The sequence below is a fragment of the Leptopilina heterotoma genome, unplaced genomic scaffold (assembly GCF_015476425.1).
Source record: "Leptopilina heterotoma isolate Lh14 unplaced genomic scaffold, ASM1547642v1 Lhet_92, whole genome shotgun sequence".
Classification (NCBI taxonomy): domain Eukaryota; kingdom Metazoa; phylum Arthropoda; class Insecta; order Hymenoptera; family Figitidae; genus Leptopilina; species Leptopilina heterotoma.
In genome coordinates this window covers 2,404,601-2,428,140 of record NW_025111199.1, presented here as the reverse complement: position 1 = coordinate 2,428,140, position 23,540 = coordinate 2,404,601, and the positions used below count along the sequence as shown (strand labels likewise).

At 27.0% G+C, this 23,540-nt stretch overlaps 2 protein-coding genes across 7 annotated transcripts in view; one reads left to right on the top strand and one right to left on the bottom strand.

The window, feature by feature from the left end:
• Positions 1-780, bottom strand: part of LOC122511967 (chondroadherin-like protein) — a 49,767-nt gene extending 48,987 nt beyond the window's left edge. For all 4 annotated transcript variants that reach the window (XM_043627554.1, XM_043627553.1, XM_043627555.1 and 1 more), the window contains exon 1: positions 483-780. The gene's annotated coding sequence lies outside the window, so the exon portion shown is untranslated. The remainder of the gene's footprint in view (positions 1-482) is intronic.
• The window catches only part of LOC122511966, a 28,349-nt gene extending 9,389 nt beyond the window's left edge, over positions 1-18,960 (top strand). The window contains exons 1-6 of one of the 3 annotated variants that reach the window (XM_043627550.1): positions 7,387-7,475; positions 13,049-13,100; positions 13,366-13,430; positions 15,363-16,686; positions 16,945-17,157; positions 17,367-18,960. In XM_043627550.1, coding sequence (XP_043483485.1) covers positions 13,076-13,100; positions 13,366-13,430; positions 15,363-16,686; positions 16,945-17,157; positions 17,367-18,880 — 3,141 coding nt within the window. In that variant the 5' untranslated portion in view covers positions 7,387-7,475; positions 13,049-13,075 and the 3' untranslated portion in view covers positions 18,881-18,960. Of the gene's footprint in view, positions 1-7,386; positions 7,649-13,048; positions 13,101-13,365; positions 13,431-15,362; positions 16,687-16,944; positions 17,158-17,366 lie in introns of those variants that run through there. The other 2 variants (XM_043627549.1, XM_043627552.1) reach the window with 2 other exon arrangements.
• The last annotated feature ends 4,580 nt before the right edge of the window (positions 18,961-23,540 follow it).

Sequence of the window (23,540 nt, the reverse complement as noted above, 5' to 3'; positions counted from 1 at the left end):
AATAAAACGGTATAAAATTTAAACTCATTTTTTATTATAATTTTTTATTTTTATTCCTATACAGTTTATTTGCTGTATATACTTATTGAACCGTGTACAATTTTTAAATTTAATTTAAAAATTTGTATATTAGCTTTCATAAAATATAAAATTATTTAACACTTTTTTAAAATATTTTATTTCTGAATAGTAGTTTCCACTCATAAATATATTTTTCTTCACATTTAATACATTATTCAATTGAATGTGTTTAAAAAATGTATCAATGCCCTCTTTATTTTCATTATATCCGTTGAATCTAACTTGAGTACAATATGATAAAGCTTCTATTTTATAATTATTAATTTTTTCCTTTTGACTTTATTTTCCACTTTAGTTGATATTTGGAGAAATTAAATTTTTAACACTGTTGAATATCATATGAAACATGCAAATATCTATTTTGTGATTTCAATGAATGTAGAAAAGAAAAATTTACTAACTTTAATGTTACAGGTTGATTGGCATTCTTAAAGTTGAAGCGTCTCATGCAGTTTTCCAAAATGCTGAACAGTTATAGAACATTTGCTTTTTATTCTTTACTTTCGGCTTCTGATATACCTATGTCTTTTATTCTTAATGCTTCAAACTAACAAAATGCTTAATATTTAAGTGGAATGAAAAAGACGAAAAATAACACATTATTATTAACTATTAACTCAATTTGATCTCGCAATGCTTGAGATTCTAACCGCGATCTCACTTCAGTATGTATTATCCACGCAGTCGTTACGCGTTTCACATTTTCCGCACTTGCGCTCAAGTTACAAACCTACACCCCCATAAGCTTCACAGTATAAACAGCAATCTGAATCCATCTTTCTTATTATTGGGAAATTTGCGAAGATACTTCATTTGGGAATGTATCTATTTTAAGTTGTTTCTGTAAACAAAATTTATTATATACATATGCATTTTCCTTAATAAAGTAAAAGCACAAAAGTGTATTACTTTTTTAATCGATGCGATGTAAAGTAAAAAAATTATATTTCAAGCAACTTGCTAAATAATAATTTTAGATAATTATAAAAATCAGTAACTTTTGTAAAATCTTTATATTAATATGTATATCTACTAATTAGAAAACATTATGTGCAAATTTTAACGATTTTTGGTAAATTATAAACAACGTAAAATAATAACCCGATGAGAAGAATGAAAGAGAATTTGCAATTAATTTGCGTTTCATAGTTAAGTCGATATTTTATGAATTATCCTATATACAAACCTTTATAGGTTCCTACGTAGGATCGTACAAAGAATTCTGGTATACTTTAAAGAAGCCTGTTTCAACCCCTATAAAATGCACCTAAAAGTTTTTTTAAGAATCCTTTATAGAATCCTATATAGAATCCTACAAAGGACCTGTGAGAAATCCATAAAAGAATTTTCACTGTCATTCTACCCTAAATCTTTTTTATAGAAGATTAATAATGATTTGAGGATGAAATTGGAGAAATTTTTTAATTCAAGTCTCGCTCTGAATAAAATATCTATAATACTAATAAATAAATAGTTTTTTAAAAAATAGGTATTAGAAACAATTTTTTTGTCATCGTTTGTTTTTAAGTATTTTTTAAAAAATTAATTTTATAGCATTAAAACTATGTTTTCAAATTTATGAGAAAATTTTTTACTGATTAAAAAAAACCTATTTTTTTTACCTATTTGATCTAAAGACAAATTTGCAAAGTATCCTCTCACAGTGGGCCAGATAAAAAAACCTTGTCCACAACCTCAAGATGTATTTAAGCTGACATCTCTTATTTGTGGGTTTCAATATGTCAGACAAATTTTAAAAAACTATTTGAATTTTTATGAAACTTAGTAACTAGGGGGTTTTAGGGTTGCTTATTACGAAGCTAAAGTCAGATTTTCAACATTTAAAATGTTAAAAGAATATGGAAAGTCAAAATAGTAGATTTAAAGTGAAACTAATAATGATTTAGAATAAAAAACATATTTTTCAAATTAAATTTTACTGGAAAAACAATTAGAATATAATAATTCTTTTTGTATTTTAATATTACAATATTAAATGATGGTAAATAAATTGAAAATAAATATGGAAAACAGGTTAATTATTGAAACATTTTATTATAAGTATTATTTCACAGTAAATCTTGAGGTGTTAAAATATCACCAGAATGGATTAAAATAATCTATTTTAGTGTTATTTTTTATTATGAATGAAGTTTTATTTTAAATCAAACACCAAGTCAACGATCTGTTAAAATTCGATGAATTTAGCTTTACGTGGAACAATAGTTAGTTAGTAACTAATTTACTGTTACTAACTAACAAACTTACTAACTTTTTAACTTACTAACTTTCTAACTAACTTACTAACTAACTTACGAACTAACTAGCTAACTAACTTACAAACATAATTACTAATTAACTTACTAACTAACTCACTAACTAACTAGCTAACTAAGTTAGTAAGTTAGGTCTAATTAATTAACTTAGTTACTAACTTACTAACTTTCTAAATAACTTACAAACTTAATTTCTTATTTACTTATTAACTAACTTACTAACTAATTCACTAACTAACTTACTAACTAATTACCTAACTAGCTTACTAACTAATTAGCTATCTAACTTAAAAACTTAATTACTAATTAACTTTCTAATTAATTAATTAATCAATTAGGTCTAATTAACTAACTTACTAACTTTTTAAATAACTTACAAACTTAATTTTTTATTAACTTATTAACTAACTTACTAACTAATTACCTAACTAGCTTACTAACTAATTAGCTAACTAACTTACAAACTTAATTACTAATTAACTTTTTAACTAACTTACTAACTAACTTTCTAACTAAGTAGCATACTAACTTTCTAACTAACTTACAAACTTAATTACTAACTAACTTACTAACTTCCAAATTAACTATTTTTCTAACTTACTAAGTGGCTTACTAACTTTCTAACTAACTTTAAACCTTAATTACTAATTAACTTACTAACAAACTTTCTAACTTAATTACTAATAACTTAATTAACTTACTTACTTATTAAATTACGAACTTAGTAAGGTAGTAATTAACTAAGTTAGTTAGTTAGTTCGTAATTAAGTTAGTTAGTAAGTAAGTTAAGCAAGTAAGTTAGCAGCTAATTAATTAGTAATTAATTTTGTAAGTTAGTTAAAAAGTTAGTTAGTAAGTCAGTTAGTAAATTAGCTAGAAAGTTAGTAAGCTACTTGGTTAGTAAGTCAGAAAGTTAATTAGCAATTAAGTTTGTAAGTTAGTTAGAAAGTTAATAGTTGATAAGTTAGTTAGCTAATTAGTAAGTTAGTATGTAAATTAGTAATTAAGTTTGTAAGTTTGTTAGAAAGTAAGTCAGAACGATAGTTAGTAAGTTAATAACTAAGTATATATATTATTTATTATTATTCTTTACATACATAATATTATAAGTATAATATAATTAATATATAATATTAATATATAATTGAAGAAGCTTAAGTGAGAAATTAATTCGGAGAGATTGCTAACTTCATTCACATTTGATATATTGCTACGAATGATAAATTCCCTTCCTTTAATTAATATACATATATTGTTATTTGTATGTATTTTAGTTATTACATTATTAGTCGATTAATTAGAGAATTTCTCGTGATAGAGAACATTTATAATACTATAATCTCAGTATTCTAATTGATAGTTTCATGGGATCTCACAGATAGAATCCTTTTGCCATACATATTTGTAATTTTCTAGGAACATAATTTATACAATATTATTGAAATAGAATAAATACCCAGGTGAAAATGATTCGTACCAAATTCGTTCGGAATTCGTTTCAAATTCGTTCCGAATTCGTGTTAAATTTCGATAAAAAATCTTGTTGCGTTTGAAGCAGAATTCATTCTTTATTTGATCGTTATTAGTATGAATTCTTTTCTGAAAAACGCAGTTATACATTTGATAACAAAATTCCACGTGAAAATTCAAATGGTATTCTGCTCATGAGAATTACTTTTCCGTAAGAATTTCCTACAATATTCGTATGAATTACTAACAAATTTTTTAGTAAACTTTTTCAAATTTCCGCTAGGAATTTGAAAAGAATTCCGTACGTAATGTTTGCTTTAAATTTTTTTTTAAATAGGACCAGCTTCCTAAACTAATTTTTTACGATATTATCGTTCAAATTACTAACGAATTTTTAGTCAATTATCAAAAAATTTCGCCAAAAATTTAAAAAGAATTCCGCACGGAATGTTTGCTTTAACAGCAAGTGCGTGAATTCTTTCAGAAAAGTGCAGAATTAAAAAAAAATTTTTATTAAAAATTCGTTTGTAATTCGCACGAATATTGTACAAAAATGTTTCAGAAAAATGATGGAAAAATTTTGTTTTAAAATCTTACAGCAAACGTTACATTCTAAAAAAAATTATGAAAATTCGTGTATTATCACAAATATTGTTAAAATTTTGTACGAAAAAGAGGTCAAAAATTTTTTTTTTAATTTAACAGCATACATTACGTACAGAATATACATATCAACTTCCTAGCGGAATTTCTAAATAATTTATTTTAAAAAAATATTCGTTTGTAATTCGTAAAAATATTGTACGAAATTCGTACGGAAAAGTGATCCAATTTAAAAAAAATTTACAACAAAAATTACACGAGGAATTTTTTTCAAAAATACATCTAGAATTAGTACAGAAAATTGAACGTGAATTTTTCAAAAAATTGCTGTATTTATTACGGTCAGAATTCAATTAGAATTTGCGTATGCAATGTTTTATCAATTTTTTGTCCGTTTTTGGGAGTAGAATTAGCACGAATTATGTTTCAAAACCAGAGAATATTTTATTGTACTACATTGAACTAATATACATACCTTCACATATTACTGCTCAATGGATCTACACTTTCACACCATGCAATTAGGTAGCGCAATCGGCGTCTCTGCGAAGGTCGATCTGCACCTGATATAACAAACTCTTAATTGATCCTGGCACCTCAATATTTTACTTAATTCAAAAGTTAAAACGTTTTATTTACAATACAATTAACTTTAAGGGTTAATTGTATTGTATTTTCAGTTTATAAAGTAACACGGTAAATCGTGAGGTGTTAAAATAACACCAGAATGGATTAAAATAATTTGCAATAGTTTAATTCCTCTAGGATTATATTAACACCAGAAAATTACTAATTAATTTACTAACTTACTAACTAACTTACTTAACTTACATAGTTTCTAACTTACTAACTAACGTATTAAATTACTAACTTAGTTATTAACTAAGTTTCTAAATAACTTACAAACTTAATTATTAATTAATTTACTGACGACTTTACTAAGTAAGTTATTGACTAACTTACTAACTAACTAGCTAACTAACATACAAACTTAATTATTAATTAACTAACTTACTAACTAAGTTATTAACTAAGTTTTTAAAGAGGGTAAGTCTGTGGGCGAGATGGCCACAGTTTTTTTAAAGTATTGTACAATTTAAAAAAAAGCGATTTCTATCTAAACTTTTATTAGTAATTAAACATTAAACACTTAATTTTAAAACAATGAAAATTCAACTTTATTTTTAATTGTTCGCCTTATTATTTTTCTTTTGGGCATATTTTGAATATTTATCATGGAATTTGGTGCAGTTTTCATGTAGTTAAAAATGTTAAATACTGCACTGAATCCAGTCCGAGGTCTTCAATCAATGTCGTTTGATTATAACTTTCGCCATAACATACACATATGTCTCCTTCTCTAGTTAAATTAAATTCAAACCCAATAATTTCATGTATAAAAAGAGAGATGAACTCAAAGAAACCTACCCTCTCTTATCGTGTCCTTTAAAAAATAAATACGTTGGATGGACCCTAGAAACATGAGTACAAAATTTTTTTGAAGTCAAAATTTACACTTTTGTTTTGAACTTCAAAAACTTTTTGGACTTTTTTGAAAAATTTTCAGTTAAATAAAATTTTTTCTTCGTTAATTTATTATTATTTATTTTTTTATTTTTTAAAATGTAATTTTCTTGTTTTCAAGATATTATATAATTATTTAATAAAAATTAATAAAAACTTTGATATTTTATAATTAATTAAAGTTAAGATAATTCCAAGGTAACTAATCGACAGCTTAAAAAATTCCGTGTCCAGCAACAATTAGAGAATAATTTAAAAAGTACGTAACATCAATAAAAATAAAATATTAATAAATGAAATTAGAAAACAAATTAAACTACTTTTTTTCATTTTAAATCAAAGAAGACTAATATATTGCGTCTTTAAATCAATCTGTCATAAGATAATAACAATGTTAACCTGTGAAATTATCATGTAAACCAGTGTAATTTATTCTTAATTATCGTGGAAACAAATTTGTTTTTTTTTCTAGTTCACAGCTAGCTTTTAGTTTCTTTAATGCGGATCTTACTTTCAACCGTTTAAAATTTAGAGCATTGTGCATAGTACACTTAAACAAATTGTCAAAGTAAAAATTTTATAGAAAATAAATTTCTATTTTCAAAAAACCTTTTCCATCATATTTAAGAAAAATTCTATGACTATAAATTTTCGAAAATCTAAAATTGATTATTGATTTTACCTTTTAAAAATGATTTTATTATTATTTTAATAATAATTATTTTTTTATTATCTTCAATTCTTTACCTTTTCTATATATAGTAATATGTATACTAAATTAAATTATTTCTAAATAATAAAGTTTTCTTTTTGATAAAGTAAGAAAAGTTTTACATTCACAAATTATTTTTCTTGGGAAATATAATGATAGTTGATTGCTAAAATTAAAAATCGTTTAAAGAAAACTATTTAAGATAATTTTCTCTTTCTTTTATTTATTCAGAAGCGTTCAAACGTACCCAGTGAACAAAACAGTAAAAAACAAATTGCCTAATTAATTAATTTTCTTTAGAAAAGTTTAAATATAGAAAATTAAAATATAGAAAAGGTAAAGAATTAAAGAATATTATATATATATGTTAAAAATATTATAAAATGATATAATATTTAAATAAAAAAAAGTTATTGTCAAAATTAAATCAAACTTTAAAATCTTAAAATCCTTTTGACATTTTTTGTTTTATTTATTTTTAGAAAATAATTGAAATATAAATTTTTTATTTTTGCAAAGTGATCATGAATTTAAGGATTTTTTAAGATACAACTACTGTTTACTACATAAATGCTATTGTTCATTTTTAATCGAACCGCTCCGGCGAAGCATGATTTTCTATCTTGATAACTTTCTATGTAACGGAAAGCCTACTAACTCAAATAAGTCTTTACCGTAAGTAATGATGAAGTCGACTCACGGAAAGAAGCGTCAGAACGCACTTTCTTCAGCATTACATGAGATACATGGAGAAGGGACAGATACTTTAGTTTCAAACACCTGAAATAAGAATACTGTATGGTCAGCAAGTACGTGTCAGTACAGTTGTTTAGGTGCATAATATTGTGATAGTTTAATTTAAGGAGAATAATAATTATATTTCTTTCACATTCGTTTGTTATCAATTTTAAATCAAATGTACACATAGTGGTTCTATCTGAATATTCTAATTATCAACACCATCATATACCATATATGTGAGGTACAAGTTTTTTCAAATTTTATTTTTTATAAAAAAATTATTCCTATTCTTTAATAAAAATGCTATTTTGATGCTTTGGTATGTTCTAAATATTGCCAAGTACTATTTACTGCACATTACAAAATTCAAAGTAAAATTTGCAAAATTTTTGAAAATTTTGAAAATTTTGAAATTGTTTTTGAACAACAAATAAAGTGTATCGTGATTTTCTAAAATTTGGATAGGTAGATTTTGTTATCTAATAACTTGAAAATTGTTAGAATGGATAAACTTAATAAAATAATTGGGTTATTTCTACATTTGTTCGAAGAACTTTCTATAATAAAGTAGAATTCAAAGAAGATACTAATGATATAAAGTGTAGGACCACCTGCCGTAATTACTGCACCAACATCATTTTTCACACACAAAAGAATAAAACATTTTCGGAAAGTAGGACAAAATGTGCGTCTGACCGTTTTGTTAGATCAATTCATATACTATTTTTAGGGGTGAAAAAAGCCCTTAAATAGAGTGACATAAAACATATTTTTAAAGTGGTGAATCTAATATGTAGAGTTTAAAAACTTCATAATAATATTTAATGCTTAAAATACAAACATCAAAAACCTACTTTCGATACACACTGGTCGATTTGAATCCTGAGGATACATTGGAAGCTTATATGTCAGAAATATGAAAAATATAGTTTGAATAACAAAAATTATTTGTTAAAGAATATTTGAGAAAAAAATAGTGATGTAGAAAATTAAAAAAAAAATTTAAATAACTATATTTTTATGAAAAATTAATATTTTTAAACTTTACACGTGGATTTTGGAAAGTTGTAAAGGTAAATTTTAAGATCGCGTTATCCGCTTTTCTATATCCATATCAAAAATTATGTTTTTTTACGCCAAATAGTTTTGGCGAGAACGAGAATCTCGCGAAAAAGACAATGAAAATACTCGCTCGCAATGCATCACTACTTTCTGCACACCTTTTAAAAAGTAATTAAATGTTAAATTTATGTTCAAATCACGCTATTTTCAATTTGCAAAAAAATGTAATTTGAAGTGATGATACTTGACTTTCATTTCATCTAAATATAATAGCTTAATAATAAATTTTAATAAATAAATAAAAATGATAATAATAAATAGAAAAATAAAAAACTAGCAATTACTTTCACAATAACAACAAATTATTCTCAGGATATCTTTAAAAAAATGCAAGATATCCTAAGGTATCCAGAGGATATCCGCAGAAAATCCAATCCGCCACTTTATAGGATACTGTGAGATATCTCTAAAATGTCCTGGAAATATCTCTAGAACATCCTAGACATATCTGTAGGACAAATTAAAATATGAATATGAATGAGCGCGTAAACTTTATTTAAGCCAGATAGTTAAAAATAGATTACATCAACTCAGAGTGAATGTAAAGAAAATTTAAAACTTTTTTATACTTCTATTTGGAATATATTATAGATATCTTATAGAATTTTACTTATTTATTCAATTTATATAGAAGTATTTCAATTTCTATAGTTATTTTATGTATATCCTGGGGATAACTTAGAGATATCTTTAGGATATTCAAGCAACACTAGTCAAGTGCCAAGCCGGGATTCATTTCTCCCCATGTAAATTTTGTAGATAATTGAAAAATATTTGATACTTGTTTTGTTCTTTCAGCAGACTAAATAAGTTTTAAGGGATAAAAATAGGGGTTGAAGGTTGATTGTTTACCATATTCAGCCACAAATAACTCAAATGATCAAAGTTTTTAAAAAATTCATGGAAAACGACTGAAAATTCTTACTCGGGGGTTTCTGTGGTTGCTGAATTCCAATTTGATGTCAGATTTTAAAAATTCAAAATGGCGACCAACAAAATTTAGAAGTTGCCGGATTGCGCTAAAAAATACTTACTCGGGGGTTTTTGGGGTGGCTGAATTCAAATTTGATATCAAGTTTTTAAAATTCAAAATGTCGGATTCAAAAGTCAACAAAAAATTTAATTTAGCAAGTGTACATTATTTAAGGTCGTCCATATACACTGAAAAAAAAAATTATTTGATTTAAGTAACCGATTAATTGACTATTATCAATTAAATATTTACTTGAATCAAATAATATTTATTGGAGTAAATTTAATGGTATTTGCTTCAAATACTGAAATTATTGGTTCAAATAACAATTAATTGACTCCAATAAATATTATTTGATTCAAGTAAATATTTAATTGATAATATAGTCAATTAATCGGTTACTTGAATCAAATACATTTTTTTAGTGTACTATGTGTAAAAATTTAAAGATTTAATTATTTTCTATTATTTTTATAAAATTATTTAAAATTAATATGAATCTTCTTAAATTATATTTAATATATTTAACTCATATTTAGTATTTATATAATAAATTTTTATATTGTTAAAATAAAATTACCTAAACTTAAATGAGGCGAATAATCGGTATTTATATTTATACATATTTAATATCCATCTATTTGAATGAAATAAATAAATTAATATCAAATGTGAAAGAAGTTAATCTCTCCGAATTAATTTCTCACTTAAGCTTCTTTAATTTCATGTATCAAACAGTACAACTGTCCTAATACAGAAACCTGCTTTTTCTGATAAATATTTACGAAATTAATCAATAATTTCAAAATTATCAAAGAACTTAGGAAAAACAGGAGCATGGTGGGAAAGAAGCTTAAATGAGAAATTGATTCGGAGAGATTGCTAATTTCTTTCACATTTGATATATTGCTACCGTATAATAAATTCTCTTCCTTTAATTAATAAATAAATTAATAGTTTCAAATAACTCATTTATTATTGTTTTAATAAGTGATTTATTTGATCCAAATATTTTTTTATTTGTTTGATTAAATACTTTATTAGCATAAAGCATGTTATTTTATAATCATTAACATTATTATAAATAATATAATAAATGCACTAGCCTGTATATTCTCTAAAATAAATAAATAAATTATTTGAATTAAATAATTTAGTTTACTTCAAGTCGTAAAATGAATTAATTGCGCCAAATAATTTTTATTAATATTAAATATCCAATTAATTGAGTGAAATAAATAAATTAAATGTTTTAAATAACTCATTATTTTGGTTGCAATAAGTTATTTATTTGATTCAAATATTTTTTATTTTTTCCATTATTATTCTATATCTGTTATGGGACTATTCAAGAATCCATACAAAGGAATTTGTTACAATAACTTAAAATATTTAGAATGCATTGTTTTAATTAAATAATTTAGTTTACTTGAAGAGGTAAAATAAATTAATTGTGTCAAGTAATGTTTATTTATATCTATATTTATTTCAAATAACTCATTATTTGTATTAAATAAATTCATTTATTAGAGTCAATTTATAATTATTTGATTCAAATGATTCAAGTTATTTGAAGCAAATAAATATTTATTAGATTTAAATAAAAATTATTTGAATAAAATAAATATTTTTCAAATAATTTGAATTAATTAAAAAAAAAATTTTTTTAGTGTATTCTCTAATAATTATTAACCATTTTCATAGTGAAAATTTATCACTTACTTATTATTTAAGAAAAAATTAAACAATTTTGTTCAACTGAATTTATGCAATAGCTAAAATAATTTCATCTCCGAAGTTTTTTTTAACATATCTCCAATAGGACTTCTTTATTAAAAAAACTAAATTTTTATGGTTCTCTTTTACTTTTAAAATTTGTTTTAAATTAGTGTCAGAAAATATATCTAATGTTTCTTCTATCATTATATGAACTAAGCAAATTTTCTTTCTCACTTTTTTTATAATTATTTAAAAACAAAAATATAATATATCATTAAAGTTGATATTAAAACGAAAAATAGAAACAATAATAAAAAAACTGCTTTATCACTAATAATAGTTTTGTAATGGTTGATTTTTTTTATCGAACGCGTCACATTTAATATTTTCTAATGATAAAATCACGAAAATAAAATAGAATTAAATTCAGGAAGTAAAGAAATATAACAAATATATAATTATACATGCGCGTACAATAGACTACTCACTGATTGTTATACTAATGAATCAAACCTTTCGAACAATAGGTCCTTTGTTTATGAAGGTAAAATTTTATAAACTACGTACCTGTATTAAGAAGCAGGCCTTTCAATTTCTTTTTCAATCTCTATTCAATAACATTTAGTTATTACTCTCTCTATGCAATGAAAATTGCATGAAATCCTCTCTTTTCAGGTAACGATATTACTTTCTTCCTGTTTTCATATAAGGATTTTAAAAATTATCAGACATCAGTTTTATATGTGATAAAAATGTTTAAACTTTGTCTACATGTTGAATCATTGATTAACTGTTAATCGGAGTTGGTGAAACTATGGCCCTTAGTCTCAATGGGTTAATAAAACCGAAAAACCCCCGTTTCGCCTAAAATCGACAAAAATATCATTCTTATTTGTAAAAATGTATATTGCAATCATTTAAAGCAAACTTCCTAATGGCCCAAATATATAGGCCTTAGAGGCCCTCCTCCTTTCGAAACTTACATAATAGTCGCGACAGTAACCCCAAAACCCCATAGAATGAAATTGACATCACAAGTAATCATTTTTAATCAAATCCTATAGGAAAGTATATGAATTCTTGAAGGTTATCCTTATAGGAATCCACATAAGATCTTATATAGAAAACTATACACTGAAAAAAATTCTGTGTCGCTACCTTACCTACGAATGTCGCTACCACACAGATCAGATGGTAAGTACTATCCCGATTTCGGAAGGGAGATTAGCTCTCAAGGGAACACTACCTCACCGCGAGAGAATACCGCGTGCTCAATACGAGGTTGCACCAATCTCGAGATATCGGTATGACAGCCTCCCGTCTATTCGGAAAGGCTACCTGCTCTCGAGATTCGTTGACGCACCCGAAAACCAAAGGGCAGAGCACTCGAGGCAAGAGAATGTAGCGCCATCACCACACATGTGGCAGCCACACAGAATTTTTTTCAGTGTAGGCATCTTATTACATTCCCAAAGGAGCCTTATAGGAATCTAGAAAGAACCCTACAGGGAAACATATGTTTTTCATACAAGAAATTTCTTGATAGGAACTTACATAGGTTCCTATAGAAAATCCTATAATAATTTATTTAGGATCCCTATAGGATTCCTTGTAGGAACCTATATAGTATTTTTCAATAGGGTAGCCAAGAGTTTTTGGGTTTGCTGATTCTGATTTTTATCACAGATTTCTATAATAATAATATTCTATATTATCACCATTTCTATAAGAAAGAAATTAATGCACACTAATTTACTAAGAACTCTTTAAAGATGAATACTACAGCTATAATTATATTATATATTACAATTAACTTCTTTGTTCTAGTTTGATGGGGTAGATTCGGTGTCTACTATGGCTTCTAAAAGAATATTACTTTGTAAGTATAGAAATTCAACCGAACAAAATTTTTTGGTTTTGAAACATTATTTAGGATAGGATAAAAGAACACCCAGAAAAATATATATTTGATTAATTGTCAAAGCTTACTAAACTTTTTATTTATTTCAAATAAATTTTATTTGGTTCAAATATCGATTCGGGTTTTCATATCGGAAAACCCCCCGGAAGCAGACTAGTGCTTCCGTCAAGATATCCATGGATGATATGAGGGAATGTAAGAAGACTTTTTTTTTCTTTTACAGGTACTACAACACTTCTTTTGGCACGCGCAATTTTAGCAAATGTAAACATACATAACTACAACGCAGTAAGTAATTTATATTCTTCATAGTTTACTGTCAAACAAATCTGTTAGTTTGTTGTATCCTGTATAGTTTTCCGATGAATTGAAGAATATGATTGTAGAAAAGAAAATAGCCCATGCACTATAAAACGTACACGAGATATTATGAAAGATTTTGAGTTTTGCGATCAAAATATAAAAAATGGCCGAGCAAAATTACAATCAATACTTATTAGATACTGAGACTACTTTACTAAAAATCCAAAACTCTTTTGGAATTTTAAGAACAATAATAAAAATTGAAAATTTTCTTTTCCCGCTGAAATGTATTTTGGACAATCCACAGCTATAGATAATTTGAGTTTTGCTAATTTATTTGCTGATTTTTTAAAATCAGTGTCTAATCGAGAGTTTGATCAAAATACGCTCTTTAAATAATAATAAGGATCCTGGTCATGATAGAATTCCGGCAACATTTTTGAAATCATGCAGTTCCTCAATCATTGTGCTACTCTTGTATATATATTTAATAACTCTTTAAAAATTGGTTATTTTCCACAATACTGGAAGATGGGAACGATCTCACCTATATATAAGGCTGGAGATAAATCCAAAGTTCAGAATTATCGACCTGTTACTATACTAAGGGCTAGTTTCACCAACTCCGATTAAAAGTTAATCAACGATTAATGTCAGTTTAACCGCTCATGATTGGTAGGTTCAGGATTTAATCATTGATTAACTTTTAATCGGTGTTGGTAAAACCGGTCCTAAGTGCGGTACCGTAATCTGGGGCTATAAGGAACAGATTTCAGCTTTAAAGTCTTGCAACTTTTTTGTTTATTGAAATATTGCCTTAATTTTTTTTTCTTTTCTTGATCTTGGCGAGCACTTTGAAGGGTTAAAGTATTGTTTTGATCAAAGCTGGAATTTTAAGCAAAAAATACGAAAAAGACGCAATTTTTCGAAATTACAAAATGGGGCTATAAGGAACAAGGCGGTAAAACTATTGGAAAACGTATTTAAAGTTAAAGAAATTATTTTTTATTGATCGAAAGTAAACACAGAATATAAAACAAATGTAAAAACAAAACTAAACGTTGCTGGTATCATCAGTTGAGGTCGATGATGATAACTGGTCGTTTTTTGTGACTTGTCGGTACCAACACTCTTTTACAATTTCGAACCATCTTTGAACACTAAAAACCAAATTAGGTGATAAAAAACAAACGAAATTACGAAAAACTTACGTTTTAACAACACACTTTAACAATTCGGAAGAAATAATTGTGTTCCTTATATACCCGCCGTTTGTGAATTTTGGGTTTTTTCTCGTAAATCTTACTGTAAATACAAAATAAACGTATTTATTACTTAGTGACCTCAATAAAACTTCCCATAATAAATCCCTTTAATAAAAAAAAATTACTTTGAGAAGTTAAAATAGGAACAACTTACCTCGGCAATCAAATGTTTCCCAAGTTTGAAATTTCACTAAAACACAATTACTCACTTACAAGCTACTACTATTCACAAAATTATTAATAGTCGCAATTATTGCATTGAGTAGTATTGGCAGTTACCCCAGCAACAATTTTTCAAAAGCAAGTAACACAATTTATTCATACACGGCCCCGATAACTTCAACTCCACTCGAACACAGAGTTTTGTTCCTTATAGCCCCGGTGTTCCTTATAGCCCCGGTTTACGGTACCTAAATTGTTTGAAAGTTTGGTCTTTGATCAGGTATATATCTGGCATTTCAAGGTGTTCTGATTGAGGAGCAGTACGGTTTCTGAAGGGGGCGTTCTGCTTTGACAAATTTGTCTGTCTGGTGTTGAAATTCGATCAAGCTGACCGTGGATTAGAAGAAACAATAAAATTAAGGGCACAATCCTCTTCGAATTATGTCGATCACTTTTATTTAACGCTTTTAATGCTTTGTGATTTTTACAGGTGCATAGATATCCAACTGCCTATGAAAATGATTGGCGTCCTGTATTAAATAAAGAAGCAATAAAATTTAAACCTGCACATCGTGCAAATGTGTGGAGCGCTGCGGTACCTGTTCAGCCCGGTTTGAAGATAATACAAGAATATTCAGCTAATACAAAAATACATAATGCTCAGAAAGGTTATGAATCCAGGGAAATTTATCCTTCAAAAATATTAGAAAATGTCAATCATTTTACACACACTAACACGGAATTGCTTCCCTCAGAGACTCGAAAGTATTCGTTTCTTCTGCCTACTAATAGAGATCCTTTTATCCTTCAGGACAATTCATTTAAAAGTTTAACAATGAAACCTTCTAACAGAGAAGCAACACCATATTATTCTAATATACCTAAATCTTTTTTAGTGTCAGAAATGCCACATCCCATTAGGCAACACTTTTTCACAGAAAATACCAAGCCATCTTATCCTTTACCAGACCGATCAGTTGTAACCTACATAAATCAAAACTTAAATAAACAGTTTCCTGCTCTTCCTAGTGTTGAATTTAATAACAAATTTTCAAATAATATAACCGCTCCACAGAATTATAATGGAAATGGAAATTTTCAAACATACAATACAAATTTTCCGAACAATTTTAATCCCTTAAATCAAACTAACTCACAAAAGATTACTAAAATAAATAATCAACATAATTTAGTTCATGAATATCCAGAAAAAACCTATGTTACTGCGTTTTCAAGGGTTAAAGTCAAACCGATTTATCAAAATTATGTTATTCCTTCTAAAATGTATGCTCCAAATTTATTACCAATGCAGGTAAATTATCTCCATCATTATTCCAGCAATGTAAAAAAGAACAACTCAGAATCACACCCTGAAGAATATCATTCTGATAATAATAATAATAATATTGAAAGTATATACAAAGTATTTCGTGGACCCTCAATTAAAAGCAATCTAGATTTAACATATATTATACCAAAGTTTTCAAACATAACACAAAAGGAAGCAAATTTAAAATATACAACACCGGATACGCAACAATACTTTAAAAAAAAAGAAATTCCACTCGAAATTCCAGAATATCAAACAATACAAAATAAATACAAAGAAGAAGAAAATATACACTTTAAACCATACATAAGCAATAGACCTTTTAAATTATTAACATCAACGAATACACCTTTGGAAAGAGAATTTCCAAGACAAACTGAAATTTCAACATTGCAAAATAAATATAATGACGACATTGAGGAATTTGAAGATTATGAAGGACAAGAAAAAATTCAGAATCAACAAGAAAGTTTAAAATATTCAGGTAATTTTTTCTCAATTATTCTATTCATAGTACAATTTGGGAAAAATTAGTTTGCATTTTATATTTTAATTTCCAATCAAATCTGTTTTACTTCTATAATTTCATATTTCTCGGAACTAACATTTATTTAAAAAGAAGCTTTAAATATAAGAAATGATATAAAGTTAAAAATTCTTTGCAGGCATATATAGATTTACCCTTTATGTGAATAATTATTATAAATCGGTATCTAATTATTATTATTATTTACACTTTTAGGATTTTCAGACCAGTTGTTTTCTAAGAAATACAATTCTGGACAGGGCGTTGAGTTAAAAAATAATCTTCTTACTCAAAGTCTTCCGCAAAATAGAAATAGAAGTCATGTATTCTACGAAAATGTTTTACCTAGACTACCTGTGACGAAAGCTTATAGCCTAATGACCGAACTACCTTTCTTCTATAATACTGTTACGCCTTCTCCTATCACAGGTAATATTTACTTACTATTAAAATAATTGTATAGTATGATATTCACTCTTCAAAGTATTACATAACCTATGGTCAACAATGATACATTGCCATTTGAATTATTATTATTAATGCCACACTTTATTTCATTGATGAAATCAAAGATTTTGACAGAGTTTTTATCATATTTTTAAATTCTCCAACATCTAATAATATTTTTGAAATTTCAGACACCCCGACAGAAGCAACTGTTTATACAACTATTCAAACAGTACAAATTACATCAACAGAAAGAGAAAAGGAATTAAAGAAAGTGAAAAGTGATCGTTTTGTTGGACAAAGTCGAAGAAGACCTACACAAGTAGCTCAGAGAGCTCTCAATACAACACCAAAAATTAATGTAACCCCAATGAAAAAAGAACTTATTACTGATTTTGAAACAAATAAAGATGAAGAAAAGGTAATTGATACTGAAATAAATGCAAAGTTCATAAAAAATAAGAGCGATTCGGAAATTGAATCAACAAAGAGAGAATCTACGTATACTACTGAAACTTTCACAAGAATTTTAGGAGAAAGTAAGGATAATTTTGCTACAACGGAAGAATTGAACATAAATTGTTCAGGCTTATGTTCGTCTGATAAAGATAATTATGAATATGAAATTACTTCAACACAAACTTCAATAGTAAGTAATCAGGATTATACAACAGAATCTTTAAAAATATCCACGATTAATAATTACGAAAATACGGATCAAAATTATGGTATTTTAACAACCGTTTCTGGATTAGTAACGCACTCATTCAGCACAAAATACGAACCAAAGATATCAGCAACGACTCCTGCTACTATTGTTAAAACAACTCCCAGAATTCGATTTTCTAAACCCATAAATACTTTAAGACCACGATTTAGCGTGAAAGATTATAAAACAAAACTCGATGATAGAAACAGAAAATCTCAAACTTCTACGACAGAATCAAACGCAGAAATTATTAATATTAAAAAAAAATCTCCAATGGACAGAAAGCAATTTGAGGCAACAAGAGATGTTGTAGGTAGATATAAGTATATGTCAAGAATACCATTCAGAACAAGTACAACAACACCAACTACAGAAAACCAAGGAAATTCTACACCTAATGCACAGATAAGGAAAAAAATCAATAAATATGTTCCTAAGGAAAGATTTAACCTGAGACCTCTAAATATAAGTAGAACCCCATTTGTTTTCTCAACAAAACAAAAAAGTCTTTACAATTTCACACATCCTGGAGATAATAATTATTCTTTAACCGGAAATCATGGAGAGAGTAAATTTAATGCCAATACATCATCTTCAATTGAGGGCGACATAGAAATAGTCACATCTTCAAATGTTGACAATCGAAATGAAGTAAAAGTTACTCCAGCACAAAATAAAAAAATAAAGCACAACTTTAATCTCTATCGACCAATTGAGAAACTTGATGTAAAGAAAAGTGAAATTTTCAAAGTAGTGAATAATTTTCCGAAATTAACCAATGAACAAGAAGATGAAGAACTTTTAGAAAAAGCATCTCAAAGTGTAGCGGATTTGACGAGTTCTGCTTCTTCATTACACAATAAAGGAAGTACGTCTAAAGCAGTTTCACAGTCGCCAGATAAGACAATATTTTTAACACATTTTAAATCCACGTATGATACACCAACTTTACCTATTGAAGCCTTTTTCCACGATTTATCTGATATGACAACATAATTATTAAACATAGTTTTATCATTATGATACTACTTATGTGGTTAAAATATTATTAATAAAATGAAACGTCTAAAATCTTATTTTATTAATGGTTTTATCATATTGACAAACAAATTCTTTTACCCTATTTCCAAAAAGTTTTTAACTTTTTCCCTTTTCCTAATGTTAACTTCAATTCTAAGTTTTTGTTAGATTCAATTATTTTCATAGCGAATCTCCGGAGACGAATCGAGAAGAAGTTGTATTGCAGTGAGAATCGTATCTCACAACAGTTGATGCCAGTCCATAAAAAGCTTCCATCAAAGTAATCTAGAGCATCACTCAGAGAACCACCTATTATTTCGCAGTTTTCTGCATTTCTATTTCATATTTATCAATAGATGAAAGGATTTTTCAGCTTTAGCATGTTCCTTATACACACAGAAAAAAACTGAACTCAAAATGAGTCAGAAAAGTGACTCATTATAAAGCTGCAACAAAAATAAACCTCATAGATGGCGCCTTTGTCTATGTCATTTAACCCTTTGAAGCCTACATTTTTCGGATACAGTTTCGAAAACGTCCCCCCTCCGATTTTGATCAAACTTGGTATACTTACGTAATTTGATGCGTTGATTACCAAAATGATAGCGAAAATTGGCGAAAAATTAATATTCATGGTAAAACCAAAAAAATTCCATAGAAACAGTTTTTTTGCGTTTAACTCGTAAAAAATGCAAAATTTCAAACAAAGTATATAGATCTCATAAAATACACATTTTATGTTCTCATCATTATTTGCTAAAATCTATTATTTTCTGAGAAAAATGTAAAAAAAACTATAAAAACGGGTTAAAATATACTTTCGCTCAAAAGACCATCCAATTAATTTTTTTGAATAATTGACGTAAAATGATTTTTTCAGGTAAATGGTAATCTAAATAAACGTAGGTATCTGAAAAGCAAAATTAATTTTTCTGGATTGTTTTAACTATTAAAAAAAATTATTAATAATCTATGTTTTTCACATTTACATTTTTCACTCTAACATAAAAGCCACCCTAAAAAAATTTCTTTTTGGAAATGAAGTATGTTAAAGTATACATAAGAACAAGTATGTATAGTAGGTTTTTAGGTCTGTGTAATGCGTGGTTGCCATGTTATTAGGGGCTCAATTTTTTTTCAGTATAATTTTCAAATGTCAATATCTTTTACCCATATCAATGGATTTTAAAGTTGTATAAGTGTTTTTAGTAGAGAATTTTCCAAACTTTTGAATGAAATTACTAATTATTTAAAAAAATGTAGTTTCATAAAAAAAAATTAAAAATTTTTTTTCAATTTCCCCCCCTCTTTCACCCCCTTCAAATTTTTTCAAAAATACCCAAAAATGTTCTTTATTTTATAAGCTTTTTACCACTCAAAAGCCATTTTTGGACATTGAAATGCGTACAAGCTACAGATGATTTTGTAACTCGGTGCAACTCATCAATTTTGCCCTTATTATTATAATTTTTACCATAGTGTTGTGCAGTGACTGTCAATTAGGAATTTTTTAGTAAAATATATTGTTTGGAACATGGGAAGTAGGTGTTTTACATTGCACAATTAACAATTCATTATTTAAAAAAAATCTAGACTTCAAATCTGTGTTTAATTACTTTAAAAAATACTGAATCACCATATGTATTAGGGTAGTTCTTATTTTTGAAAAATTGGAATTTCTTAGGTCGCTGGCCGGAATTTGAATTAAAATGCAAAAAATAAGCTGCCCACAAGAACAGCCCATTTTATAAATATTAACCCGTGCCGACGAAGGGTTAAAGTTTAAATGGGGTTTAACATGGGTTTGGTGCACTTCTGCAAACTTTGTATTATAACTTTTTTATTTCTTAAAAATTTGACTTGGGTCTATGTATTCCCACAGTTTTTTATACGCTGAACACGAATATGATGTCAAAAATATCTTTTGACAGCTACCGGTTGTCAAAAAGCTGTCAAAATTCTGTCAAATTTTAAAAATGAGAGTTTTCACGACTTTTAGAATAACTTCTACGAATAAAAAGGTTTCTTGTGAAAATTTCAGTTTATATCTAGCAATTTAATACACTTTGACGGTTGATAGCTGTCAACTGCCAAAATATATTAAATACCTATATCAATTGGGCTGTTCTTGTGGGTAGCTCATTTTTTCACATTTTTATTCAAATTACGGCCGGCGACCTAAGAAATTCCAACTTTTCCAAAATAAGAACCACCTTAATATGTATTTTTCTTATTCATAACACTTCATGTGATTAGAATATCACTGCTTTTATAGAATTTCGTTAATATCCGTAGATTTTTACACAGTAAATAAATATATTTACTTTACAATTAGTTGTAATATATATATATATATATATATATTATTGATATTAACGAAATTCTATAAAAGCAGTGATATTCTAATCACATGAAGTGCTATGAATAAGTAAAATACATCTTTGGCTTGGTGGAAAATTGTACCATTTCAAGAATTCGTTATAAACTATACCATTTTAAAAGTTTATTATACACTGAAAAAAAAGTGCTGTTGAATCAAATAGCTCCATGCTATTGAATTTCCCGTCATTGATTCAATGACACATTTATTAATCGAAAAGTATATTGCTTAAAACGAAAAAATGAAACTGTTTAAATTAAAAGTACGGTACTGTAGAATTAATGATATTGTGCAAATTGTTTCTAAAGTTCATCTATATATAGCAACAGAATAATTTATTGCTTCTTTGACATTATTCATTTGAAGCATCTAATAGATAAATTTGAAGAAAATGCGTGTAAATTTAAATCAAATGAATAATTGTTTGCTACAAAGAAGCGCGCTCTGAAAACGAAAGCATATGCTTTCGTTTCAATGAGTGGTGCTATTGCGGACTGCCTATAGCATATGCTATAAAAATAAGAACACTATGTATTTGAGACATTGACAGGTGCTAAATTTATTGAAATACTAACCCACATATATTTATATGTTTATTAAACCTGTCGTTTTTGCGATTCCAATATAAAAAAGTATTATTTAAATTCTTTTAATTAATTAATGACTAGTTAAATATAAATTCCCTTATATACGCGAAAAATCTCGAGCACGGTATTAAACCACAAAGTTAGTGCCCAATGTTGAGAAGCGGATGTATTACATTGCAGCGCGGCGGTTCTCGTCTATCACGGAAGTTAAGCGTCGTTGGTCGCGGTTACTAAATGGATGGGTGACCGCTTGGGAGTAGCCGCATTTTTCTGACTAAAAAAGGTAAGTGTGTTTGAATGTGTATGTGTGTGTGTTTAGCCGTTGGAAAAAATGAAAAAAGTAATAAAAATGTGTATGTTTGTGTGTAAAATTGAAAAAAGATGTGTATAAGAAGTGTTGTGTTAAAGGTGTGAGAATTAATTATAGTATATAAAAAACATGTGAACAAAAATTTCCTTTTTTCAATTTATCGTTGGTATATATTTAACCACATAAAAGAATTGAATTAACAGTATGGTGTTATTCAATCGATAGCAACAACTAAAAAAATTAAAAGTACTAGTTTTTGAATCATAAAAATGATGCTTTTAAATTTAAAAGTTATAGTCATTGACTCAAAAGCATATACTGTTAAATTAAAAAATTTTGTTTATTGATTCAAAAGGATTCACCTTCGAATTAACATAGTATGCTGTCAATTTGAGAAATATGCTTTTGTTTCAAAGAAAGTGATACTATCGAATCATTAGAATCGGTGCTTTCAAAACAACAGCATATACGTTAGGCAGCCCGTTATGACACTATTCAATGAATCAAACCCATATGTCATTGATTCAACAGCATTTTTTTCTCAGTGTATAACATATCATTTCGATGAAGATCTAGAAAAGCGTTGCATTAAAGAATTTCTAATCATTAACAAGCAATTAATTTAAATTATTAGAAATTTTGAATTAATACATTGAAAAGATAGAATATTTAAGATACCGCTTTTTAAAAATGCATAACCTTATTTTATGTCTAGCATCAGTGTTGGAAAAAAGCAAAAAACTTTTTTCTCGAAATGGTACGATTTAAAAACATTTACCGAAATGGTACAGTTTTCCACCAAGCCGACGACATATGGTGATTCAGTATTTTTTAAAGTAATTAAACACAGATTTGAAGTCTAGATTTTATTTAAAATAATGAATTTTTAATAGTGTAATGTGAAACACCTACTTCCCATGTTCCAAACAATATATTTTACTAAAAAATTCCTAATAATTGACAGTCACTGCACAACACTATGGTAAAAATTATAATAATAAGGGCAAAATTGATGAGTTGCACCGAGTTACAAAATCATCTGTAGCTTGTACGCATTTCAATGTCCCAAAATGGCTTTTGAGGGGTAAAAAGCTTATAAAATAAGGAACATTTTTGGGTATTTTTGAAAAAATTTGAAGGGGAAAAGAGGGGGGGGGAAGTGAAAAAAAAATTTTTTTAATTTTTTTTTATGAAACTACATTTTTTTAAATAATTAGTAATTTCATTCAAAAGTTTGGAAAATTCTCTACTAAAAACACTTATACAACTTTAAAATCCATTGACATGGGTAAAAGATATTGCCATTTGAAAATTATACTGAAAAAAAATTGAGTCCCTGATAACATGGCAACCACGCAT